Source organism: Salmo salar, chromosome ssa18, assembly GCF_905237065.1.
Source record: "Salmo salar chromosome ssa18, Ssal_v3.1, whole genome shotgun sequence".
NCBI lineage: Eukaryota > Metazoa > Chordata > Actinopteri > Salmoniformes > Salmonidae > Salmo > Salmo salar.
In genome coordinates this window covers 24,262,748-24,274,131 of record NC_059459.1, presented here as the reverse complement: position 1 = coordinate 24,274,131, position 11,384 = coordinate 24,262,748, and the positions used below count along the sequence as shown (strand labels likewise).

Below are 11,384 nucleotides of genomic sequence, written 5' to 3'. Positions count from 1 at the left end.
GCAGCCTTTTTAATCTGTGATAATTAATAACACAGAGACATTTAACAAAAAAGGACAACCAATTTATTGCTTATAAAAACCTATCCAGAATTAAGAAAATTCACATTTACAAAATGTAATTTGGTAAAACAGAGAACATCTACATATGAAAAAAGTCCCTTTTGTTAAAAACACTCCCATGATCACATGGAAGCAATCTGTAACACAAGCACACAAAATTATGTTAAACTACATAAAAGGCCTTGACCATCAGATGTGTAAATGGGAGTTGAAGGCCTGAATGAAAGTCCTTTAATTTGATCTTGTAACATATGACATTTAGCATTCATCAGCTGTAAAGAAATCCTCATTCAACAATTACATTATTGTCAATCGGCACTCTTACACAGAGCAATTGGGTTAAGTGCTTTGCTCAAGGGCACGTCAGATTTTTCACCTAGCAGGCTTGGGGAGTCGAACCAGTGACCTTTCGATTACTGGCCCAATGCTCTTAACCGCTAGGCTACCTGCCATATATGGCTCTGTAAAGCTCCCCATTCAGGTATGAGGACAGCAGTGGAGGGGGAATAAGCAGGGCATTATTGGACAGGATGAAGGTAAAGCAAGCTCAATGCGTGTAGGCACTGGCAGTTACTTAGCTTGCAGCAAACACCTCCGCTGAAAACACTTTCAGAAGGCTTGGAGTAATGTTTCAGGAAGTCTGTGCTCATTCTGTGGTCAGAGGTCACTTGGATGTGGGCTGGGTTTCTTGTTGAGGTGTAAAGGCTGAGCAGGAGACACGAGTTGGGCATCAAGACCTGCTGTACAGTTGTAATTGTATCATTTCTACATAAAGTGCCTCCGGGCAGCCCGATCATACAACACTGTATTTAATATCTAACAAGAGCAGAGTTGAACAGCTCAGCACATTTTCAAGCTAAAATTAAGAAGGCGCTGACTGGGTTTGCGTTTGTGAATGTGTTTAGAAAAACAGATCATCATCAAGATAAGACAGTACAAATTATTCAAGATGTTATAGGTGAATACAATCTCTCAATTAAACCTTTCACCATGCAGGCAGATAACCAGGTATAGTGATGTGATCACAGCACGATCCCAGCTATAGGTTGATGGGATGTGAGCGCTATGATCAGATCTCACCTGTAGTTCTAGTGGCCCATGCTGCTCTGGATGTCTCCCTGTCTGTCTGAGAGACACCGGGCTCTAGATGTCTCCCTGTGAGACACCGGGCTCTGGATGTCTCCACTGCTGCACTTGCCCAAGCTTCCTTGGCTGGAGTCAACACAACAGCAAAATAATCCAACTCAGCTACTCTGAGTGAACAAGCCAACAACTAATACTTCACTTAGGGGTCATCTAAGACAGATCAAAATAAAACACGTCAACTATCTACACACACATTGCGTCAACAGTTGTTTCCCTTAAGTTGTGTATCTACATGACCAATACGCAACACTAATTGGCATGATGCAGTAAACGTTGTGGAATGACAAGTATGTATGACAAGTTGTGAGACACATTACTGCTAGAAAAGACAAGGCATGATGGACAATAGGTCAGAGGTTCAGCTGTGCACTTTTGGTTTTGACCGGCTGCAGACTTTGATTCTAATGGTTTAAAAGGTAGACTCAGCTAATTGACTGCCACGAGCAACACCGCAGATACTGAGACGAGCAAGATGCAAGACTTTGCGCTCAACACAGTATCTGCGCATGTGCACGGGTTCGCTTCACTCTGTTACAGCGTTGCAGGTAAAGAATAAAAAAAGAAGTTCAGCCTCGCACTTTGTGGAAATTGACCCACCATGCGGTTTACTTCCTGCATCTACTTCACGTCGCTGAGTCTACCTTTAAAATAGAGCTGCATTTCTCATGTTTAGCTGAGGTAAGGGACAATGGTGGTCCCAGTCGAAAGCCTGTCACATAACAGTGCCGAAATGCTGTTGTTTCAGATTGCGCTCTAGGGCGAGGTCTTATATCGGAGCCATTGCAGCTGCACTGACGTGGTAAACCTCCTACGGATTCCCCAGTCTGATATGCTACCATTCTACTCATGAAACACTGCAGGCTAGAGAACACACCTTTTAAACCTGTGCGACGACTTGAATTGTTTTTTTTGGATCATTGAGGTATGACGTATTGACCCAAGAATCTACCTGGGTTTATTGGTTAAGACGCTGTTCCCGGGAAAGAGGATACAAGAATGTATCTAATTACAAAGACAAAGGGAAACCCAGGGTGTATTTTTAAGTCCGACTGCAATCTTGTGAGAGAAGGCACATAAGAGTCTTGAGTTGAATAAGGCGGATTAATGTCCACTGTGCAGGCTCTGCAGAGGTATCCCATCTCCAGAGACTGACAGAACAGTCCAAAGATAACAAGCCACGGGTATAGAAGTATTCTTGTCCCTTGCCATGCCTCAGAGGGAGATCAGAGAGCGGGAGGAATGTATGGTGTATAGTCCCAGTACTGTCTTCTGTAGGCCTATGCATTCCACCATACCACTCAGTAGTAGTTAAACTTGACCTTCTCAATGTCACCGATCAGTGTCCGAGCAAAGAAGATGCCCATCATCTGAGAAGTGAGAAGAATTCACAGCATTAGCTTAGAACATATCCACATGTAGTCTGTCATTTCAATATACTTATATTTACCTGGAGTACAGATATAACGATGAATACTCCAGCTATTATGTAGATATTCCGAGGCAGCCACTCCTCCAAGGCTGGGATGCAGCCCTTGACGTAAATGGCGTTACTCCAGACCCCCTGCAACAGGAAATGACAGCTATACGGAATGCTCTTTCATACCTTCGTATATACCGGCTTACGCAAATCACCTTACTACAACTCTTGGTGCACTTAATGCATCTTATAAAGGCTAGATCCAACACATTGCTATTTCAAATACTAAAGATTTAACACCAAGTGTGTCGCCAAGAAGTTTCCAGAATTTGAACAACAAAAAAGTACTTTCCGCAGCCTTTATCCATGACAGCCTATGAAAACATCTTAGTGAAACTGATAGAGCATCATAAAAGGGCAGAGGAAAGGTCAACGTTGGCAAATATTTGGTTCTTCTGCAATGAATTGAGTCATCTATGATGAAAAGCAAAACTCAGCTCTTCCATTATCAATGCGCATCTGCAGTGTCTACGACGTTTTTCCTGACCAACAAAGATGACAAATAAGTCTGCCTTGAAACCTTGTAAATCCCTGTATGGTTCTTCCGTCTCCCAAACTAATAACAATGAAGACAAATAGTTCATTCTGAGCCAGGGGACCAGAACCAATATAATATAAAACAAGGTGAATGTGAAAAACACCCATTTAAACCCCAACTTGGAGAGCGACCACTGAAACACTAGGCCAAAATATAGATGAAGAGTAATTTATTTTTCAGCCTGCCGCTCTCCATAATAAGAGAGATTCACAGGGGCAGAAGGGAGCCTAACACGACATGTGTTTATCCCATTTGGGTAATAGGGAGAAAAGACACTGTCAATACAGAGTTTAAATGACCTGCCACTAAAGCCTGTATCATCTACCCTTAAGAAATGGAAGTTCTCTTTCAGCACTGAAATTGCCCCTTAAACTTTTACTCACAATACAAAATGTTTTCCTTTCACAGCAATAGTTTTAATACAGCTAGTACAGAGGCGGATTGTTGCAAACAGTAGACATGGATGCATATATAGGTGATAAAGACAGTTCGGGATATTTAACACTAGTTAGCAATTGCGGTAACGCTAGTTGGAAACTTCCTTCAAACTGAACGCAGAGACATACATTTTATCCACGAGTTCATCCGACTCTGGGGAAGTAGATAAAGGGCTTCTTTGCCAAAACCCTGAATTATCCCTTTAAAAGACATGCAGTAGGATATAATGAAGAGAAAAAGCATTGCTAAATAGCATATATTATATACACATGTATGTGATGTGTGCGCTGGATAGGGTCATACCTTTGGACCTTTACGGACATCATATCCACACTGGGTGTTTAAAACGGTGTCCTGAGGAGAGAGAAACAGCTCGATTTAGTACCGGCAGTGTCAAGGACTAACAAGAGGCATACCTAAAAATGAGCATGACAGTGGGAGTTGTAACATCGAGAACAGAGTGACTTATTCAGAGGAGACGGATACTGATGGAGCAATGACACCAATGGCGTATTTCCATACAGGATTTGACCAGTGTTTCACCCAAAATAAATCAGGCTTTTCAGTTTCAACCTACGCAGCACAGCACCCGTGTCTCACTTGGGGCCAAAGCCCAGGCCACTGGTACTTTTCAGCTGGCATTTACATAACAATGGCTAACTGAACTTTAACACCTTCTCACAAAGCAGCCGTTTTGATTATGCAGAGGTTGTTGATTCTGCTCTTCACAAGTCTCACTGTCGGCCCTAGCTATACAAACACAATTTCCCAAGTATAACATAAGGGTGTATACACTAGTGTAACAGTGGAAAAGCAGCACAAAAGAGACATGGAGAGAAGGGCAGAGAGTACTTACTGCAGGGTCACTGAGGCAGCAGGAGAAGGGCACTCCACAGCTCTCTCTGCTGGGGTTGTTGACGGTGCAGTTGAAGTAGAGATTCAGGTTCCAGTCATCAGGCTCCTTGGCTCCGCAACAGTGGTTCTAGGACAGACAGTAAAGGGGAGTTTGAATCAGATGGTTCTAACTAACCAAACACACTGAAGCGTCTTCATACCACACATCTGACAGTGTAGGACTGAGCATACAATACAAATACACTGGGACGACAACAGTTCAGGTCTCATCAGGTCCCCAGAAAACAACAGGCCATTGTAGCGAGACTTATGAAAACAAGCACACACTAACACTGGAATGTATGAACAATCTCTGTGAGCGGTTAGAAGGAAGGGAAACAATGTGACAGAAAGGATTGAGAGACGGCATGAAACAAAACAGCAGCAAGACATTATCAGGAAAGGGAAAGAGGCAGTGGTTAAAACATCATCTTGTGTCTCACAATCCCTTTCTCTCTGCCTCTATATCCCATTACCCACCCCCACAACTTGCATAGCTCTCCCTCTCTCATACCATCTTTTGCAGGGAGTCGATGAGGTTCTGCAGGTCGATGTCCTCTCTGTAGGCCTTGACGTTGGCCAGGAAGAAGTCATTGATCCACTCCCTGACGTTGTCCTGAAAGACAAACGCCAGCACGGCTGCCGTCAGCTCCAGGAAGAAGATGAACCCGATGACCCCTGAGAACTGAAGGAGAGAAACAAGCCATTTACCTGTGGTGTGAGACTAATAGAGGGGCATCAGAGTCAGACACAGAAAGACAGGACAGTCGTGTTTGTGGTAGCATGAGTAGAAGAAATTTTTGCATACCCTTATCAATAGTGTTATCACAATACCAAAATGTTACTAATGATTCGATACCAGGCCAAGAATAGCGATACCACAGAGGAAAACAATTCTGAGTGGCCTAGCGCCCGGTTCATCCCGTCCCTGCGATGCTTGTTCCCATTATCTAAATGTTATGCGCTACATCAACAACCTTTCACTGATATTCACACTCCTACTCAACACATATAGTATTCAACATCACACTAACATACTGGATAGAATGGCTGATTCTCACATTTTTAAAGGCCTACCTGTGATCCGGCTGGAGGAATACACATGCATAATGATCTGCATGTCATTGTGGCAATAAGGGGGAAAACGCAGCATGAAACCTTTACCTCTTCATTAAAAACAGACAGATGCTCCCTCTGTCTCCCACACACTAGGCCTACCTGTTAAATTCTCTAGCAACAGCTGTGGTGGACATTGCCTGCAGCCAGCATGCCAATTGCACAAATTTGTGCACAAAATTTGAGAAATAAGGTTTTGGTGGGTATAGAAAGCTTCTGGGATGCTGCGTTTATATTTTTGTTCAGTGTATATGAAATATGCATTAAATCGAGCAGAAAATAAAGGTAGCTCTGGTTATACGGGCAATGTTTTTTTGCCATTTGAGCTAGAGACAAGATATTCTCTCTGCTGTAAAGCTGCAAGTATGCCTGTCATTTACCTGTGCTGTATTTGTCCTCTGGCACTCAAAGGCTGCTTGACAGTGAACTTGCACAGCCTCAGACTGGCCTGTGCTTTATGAAATGATACATTGTATCAACTTTGCTCGCACTGCTCCAATGTAACAGAAGACTCATCAGGGTGTGCATCCCCACTCCACATCACTGCTAAATTCTATTTTAAAAACTGATTGAGGAACATATGCAGACAGAGCGGACTGAGAGAAGCAGGTGAGTAATGGCTGGAAGGGGATGTGGCTGCCGGCTGGCTGATTACAGCTCCCACACCTGATATATGCATAAAAGTGAAGTGGATATTATTGGACTGGGGCATTCAAGAGACTAGCGCTGCTTAAAAAAAAAATCTAACTGAATTTATAAAACACTTAACATTTTATAACAGGCGCCAGCAGATTCTTTAGATTGGTAGGGCTGAAGAATGTGGTACTGTCACATGAAACTTTACTACGGTTCTTAACTTTGTATCGTAAGTATCGTGATGTTTTGATACTCTGATATTACCGTGCAACACTACAATGCAGGATGTGGTGAATGAAGGAATCCCTTACTCATAGATTCACTCTTAAGATAGACACCCCTTGTTAGTCATCGGATGTGGAATCAACAGCGGAGCATGTCTGACTCATGGAGCACAAGCTGGGCCAACAGAGGTGCATGTTTGTAAGGGCAGCTAAAATATATTTACCAGTACGCTATGAGACAGAAAAAAGGATTGTTGAAGGGGTGCAGTACTCACAAATTTGAGGAGGCAAATGTTCTCCCTGAGTGCACCTACACATCCTGCGAAGCCCAGGATGAAGGTGATCGCTCCCACAGCCAGCACCAGCCACACAGGGTCAAAGCCATGCAGCCGTGTCACCTGGGTCAGGTCCAACAGCACACCCTATAGGTGAGAGAGCAGTCGAGTTAAAGGCCTAGTGCAGTCAAAAAGACGATATTTCTAAAATATAGATATAGCCACACAATGAGGTTGGAATAATACTGTGGTATTACACAAATTATAATGCTCTAAGTCCAAGAGCTGTTTGAAAAGACTGCCTGTTTTGTTGAGATGGAGGTTTGGCCTGCAACGGTGACATCACCAGGCGGTCAATTAGTTAGAACAATAAGTTCCAAACATCTTACAATAACAGCTAGTTTTCAGTTTTCCCCACTCCCAAAACAGCCCTAACAAAATTATTGCTCTTTGCTAAGAAGCTATTGGTTTCTTTTTTACCATTTTAATTGAAAAACAATCCCAGAAAGGATTTATTAGAGATAAAATGGCTGCATCAGACCGTTAACAGTTGAGCCAACAGACCCCCAAGCTGTTGTGTATGGCGACACAGGACCGAAGTCTGGTCAATTATTTGACATCTATTTAGCTAATTTTTTTCAGTGAGCTCAATTCACATATTGCAGTTTCTCTAGATAGAAATCATATCAAGTCTTTACTGTGCGATGTAGTAGGGAGTAATAGTTTCCAACAGGCCAATATCCTATATAGCTTTGTGCAGAAAATGTTGTAATTAACTACAATGACCATAATCCATCTACTTGTCCGGTCTCTCTTTTATGACTGCTAAATTAGGTTAGAATGTACAAGGGGGTAGAGAGCAGTTGCTTCACAAGGTGTCGCTACATGAAAATACATGGTTGGTATGCAGCAGTGACAAGTTTACCTTATTTACTTTAAAGAACTAAAACTGTGATTTTGTCAAACAGCATAGGCAGCAGCTCTATAGAGATTAGATGACCAACAAATGTAATATACACAACTGAAATATTGTATTAAAGTGTTGTGAATAAGTGATAAGCAGTAATGGGCAGTCACTAACATCATGGGAATTTTATTAATTGTTTTATTCTGTGTTGGGACAGCACTCAACACAATGCATTTAATGTTTACTTTTTTTAATCGAAATTGAAAAGTGATTTTTAATAATCAAACTGAAACAGGCCTAAGAAAAGCACTAATCGCTCAGCACTAAACACTGATGACACAGAGGCTGATATAATTTCAAGAATAGCATCAACATGCAGGCATTATTTCAAACATTGAATAAATCACAGAGTACCTGTGATTAAAAGCTGCTGTGTTACCTAGTAACATTAATAGGTCCAATACGCATTAGAATAACCTCCAATGTAGTCGAGCGGTTCGACCCTACACAAGACATTTACATTAAAAATGCCTTATCAGCTAAAGTTAAGCCATGTGTAACAAGAGGGGAAATTACATTTGAATTTGATAATTGTGAATCTTTCAAACACTGTGATGGCAGTGATGAGAAGTGACTTGATAATCCTGGCTTAAGTATTATACTGCCAATCAGTCTGTGTGTTTAAGGTCTATCTCAAACACAATTATACAAACAGTCATTGGGCAGAGTTCAGTTGTCTCTGTCCAATGGTGAAACATTCACAGGACCATGGGAGAAGCTGCTCACTCACCTTCTCACTCCAGGCCCAGAAACCAATGGCGATGAATGCTGCTCCAGCCAGCTGAGGAAGGAAGCATAGAAAGTATTTTTTCTGGTGTGTTTATTTGTTTACATCAGGTGTGTTTACTTGTATTTAACCAGGGCATTAGGTCGACCTCTGCACACTAAAGAACATTGAAGCATAGTTATAAAAGAGGGATCCTGCTGACAACACCTTTAATTACAAAGGGGAAGCAACATAATTAATACATTTTTAAAAACAGGAAGAGCAGTCACAAATGGTTACCACACCCCCTTCCCTATCAAGAGATGAAGTAACACTCTTAACCAGAAAACAAACTGAAACATTTCTACATTTCCTGTTGACACCAAGAGAGGAAGCTCGCACCCATCAGACTGAGTCCGGTTCACTCTAAAGCAGGAAGTATGGGCTCTGAATGTTCATTCTGAACTCGATGTTGGCAGGGAATTGATAGAAATGTGTAAAGTGGCAGCGCAAAGCACAAAACAATATTTTGCACTATTCTTTAATTGACAAAATAAACCAAAGCCGTGGCTGTTACCAGTGGAGGATTTTATCAGAGGGAGAGGCTATGGAAAAAGTACTGTGTAGAAAGACAGTGGCAGGGGCACCGGGTCAGCCTGCAGAGGTTGCTATCTGGCCTACGAGGCAGAAAATGGTTGAAGTGAATCAATGTGTTTCCTACATGGGATTCCTATAAATTCTTGCATGAAAAGAAAACAATGTGCGCCACCCCATTGTTGCAGTATTCTAGTATCTGATTTAGGTACTGCTCATGGATGACTCATAACCAACAGTATATTCATAGCTACATTCATTGCTTAGCACCAAATGAGACATGGGGGTGTCATAGTATTTGCATGCCTGAACATCAGACTTACCACGGTTACCCCATGATATTCAGTCTGAAAGAAGTCTGCCTAAAAAAAGACAAGAGTCTACGAGCCAGAATGTTGAATACTTACATATTTACACTTACTTAACCGGTTGTCTGTGCTTTTGACAGTATGTGGTAGAGATAAGGTATCCACAGGAAAGTGTTGTTAACTCGACTTTTTGCGATGCCTGTAGGTTCTGTCGCTTGGATTTTCAATCTCCTGGCACATTGCACAATATGTAACCAATAGCCGAATTTAACAGAACGTAGTCAACCGAAGCACGTTTCCTCGCAATCAGCTTGAAGTGTTTGTGAAGTTTGCCAGCTGATTGGGATGGTACAGGTTCGGTCTGTGGTTCGGCCATATTGTGCAAGTGTTTGTTGTGTCAGTATTGAAAACACAACCAGAAATACAAGCCAGCATACTCAAAGTCTGGTTGATAACACTTCCCTGTGGATATTTTGTCTCAGATTACTTCAGACAACAGAGACAAAAGCAGCAGACAATAGGTCAAGTTTGTTCAACATTCTGACTTGTAATGGGACTGTTCGGGAATGCTGAGCCTACATGTTAGAGATGAGTGTAAGTATTTCACTCTCAGATTCTAAAGAGAGGCTAACCATTTGCCTGCCTTAAAGGTTTACAGGGCTACCGCTAGTGTTACTTACCCAAAATATTATGTTGTAGCTAAACATGAGGTACTTGTAGCAGCAGCTGACCTCTTCATTTTCATAACGATAGTAGTGCATCTTTTCCCCTGTGTTGAGAGACGAGACATAACATTTAGCTAGGTGGCACTGATATAACAGGATGTGAAAGGTTTACCTAGTTAGCTAGTGTATAATCCAGCTGCATCTTCATAAAGGTCAGCAACATATCTGGTTAGTTAGCGCAACTGAAACACTGAATGGTAAGTTAGCTACAACTGATTATTGACAAGACCGAAGCTAGCTTTTAAAACTTATTTGGCCAGCTAACTAGCTAAACGTTAGTTTACCAATTTCGAGCTAGTTAACGTTAAATAAACGTTAGTCGTTACCTGGCTACCATGTTAGTCGGTCAAGACAAACAATTTATACTGCGGCTAACTATCGCTAGATAACATGGTACAGTAGGTAGCTACATGTAAACACAGCTAATTTAGCAAGGTAGGTAACGTTAGTTAGCTAACGTTACTAGCCATGGTGGCTTCCCGGGACGTAAATATGTGATTCATTGGAAAGTTAAACACATATGCCATTCAATAATTATGCAGCTAAGCATCTAAAGTTCCCTTGCTAGATGCCATGCGCTCTCGCCAACGTTCATTAATTTAGCTAGATAACGTTAAGTTAGCTAGCCATTGACTAGGACTCAGCTAACTAACGGTGACGATATTGTTTGTATAACTACTGTAGCTAGCAAACTCGTTACATTTAATCAATTCGTAATACTTATTTTCTCCGTTGCTATCTCAACACTCACCGTTGTGTTGGCTTGGCTGAGTTTTAAAAACTCTTTGGAGACTTTATTCTCGACTTCCCGTAAGGGCAGTAGGCCACGCCCAATTTGTCCGGGCGTGGCCTGCTTTCCTTACTGGATGTGGCGAAAGAAAGTCATTGTTAGTCATTGTTACAAAGAAGTCTAAGGAGACTAATACGAAACCCAAACCGGCTGCGCGCGTCCGCTATCGTGCATACATTTATTTTTTTATCTCCTACACCAAACACGATCACGACACGCAGGTTAAAATATCAAAACAAACTCTGAACCAATGACATTAATTTGGGGACAAGTCGAAAAGCATTAAACATGTATGGCAATTTAGCTAGTTAGCTTGCTAGCTAATTTGTCCTATTTAGCTAGCTTGCTGTTGCTAGCTAATTTGTTCTAATTAGATAGCTTTCTGTTGTTAGCTAATTTGTCCTGGCGCTGCGAGCAGTGTTGGTGCAATAATTGAATAACATGGATTTCTAAATTTATTTTGCGACGCTCGAGCACGCGACGTGTCCGG

The 11,384-nt window shown here is 41.9% G+C and overlaps 1 protein-coding gene across 1 annotated transcript; it reads right to left on the bottom strand.

Annotated features, from left to right (window-relative positions):
* Window positions 1-40: 40 nt before the first annotated feature.
* Window positions 41-10,977, bottom strand: LOC106577130 (tetraspanin-14). The gene is made up of 9 exons (XM_014154886.2): window positions 10,856-10,977; window positions 10,060-10,148; window positions 8,502-8,552; window positions 6,805-6,951; window positions 5,068-5,238; window positions 4,516-4,641; window positions 3,963-4,013; window positions 2,654-2,767; window positions 41-2,573 (listed from the first exon to the last, which is right to left on the bottom strand). The coding sequence occupies exons 2-9, from the start codon at window positions 10,138-10,140 to the stop codon at window positions 2,505-2,507; spliced, it is 810 nt and encodes a 269-aa protein (XP_014010361.1). The 5' UTR covers window positions 10,141-10,148; window positions 10,856-10,977; the 3' UTR covers window positions 41-2,504.
* Window positions 10,978-11,384: the final 407 nt, after the last annotated feature.

Excerpts from the sequence above, each read along its gene's own strand:
- LOC106577130 (XM_014154886.2), bottom strand. The coding sequence starts at position 10,140 with ATGCACTACTATCGTTATGAAAATGAAGAGGTCAGCTGCTGCTACAAG. Across the intron at positions 4,642-5,067 it reads TCGACTCCCTGCAAAAGATG|AACCACTGTTGCGGAGCCAA; the intron begins GTATGAGAGAGG and ends TGTCTGTCCTAG. Across the intron at positions 2,574-2,653 it reads TCGTTATATCTGTACTCCAG|ATGATGGGCATCTTCTTTGC; the intron begins GTAAATATAAGT and ends CTCACTTCTCAG.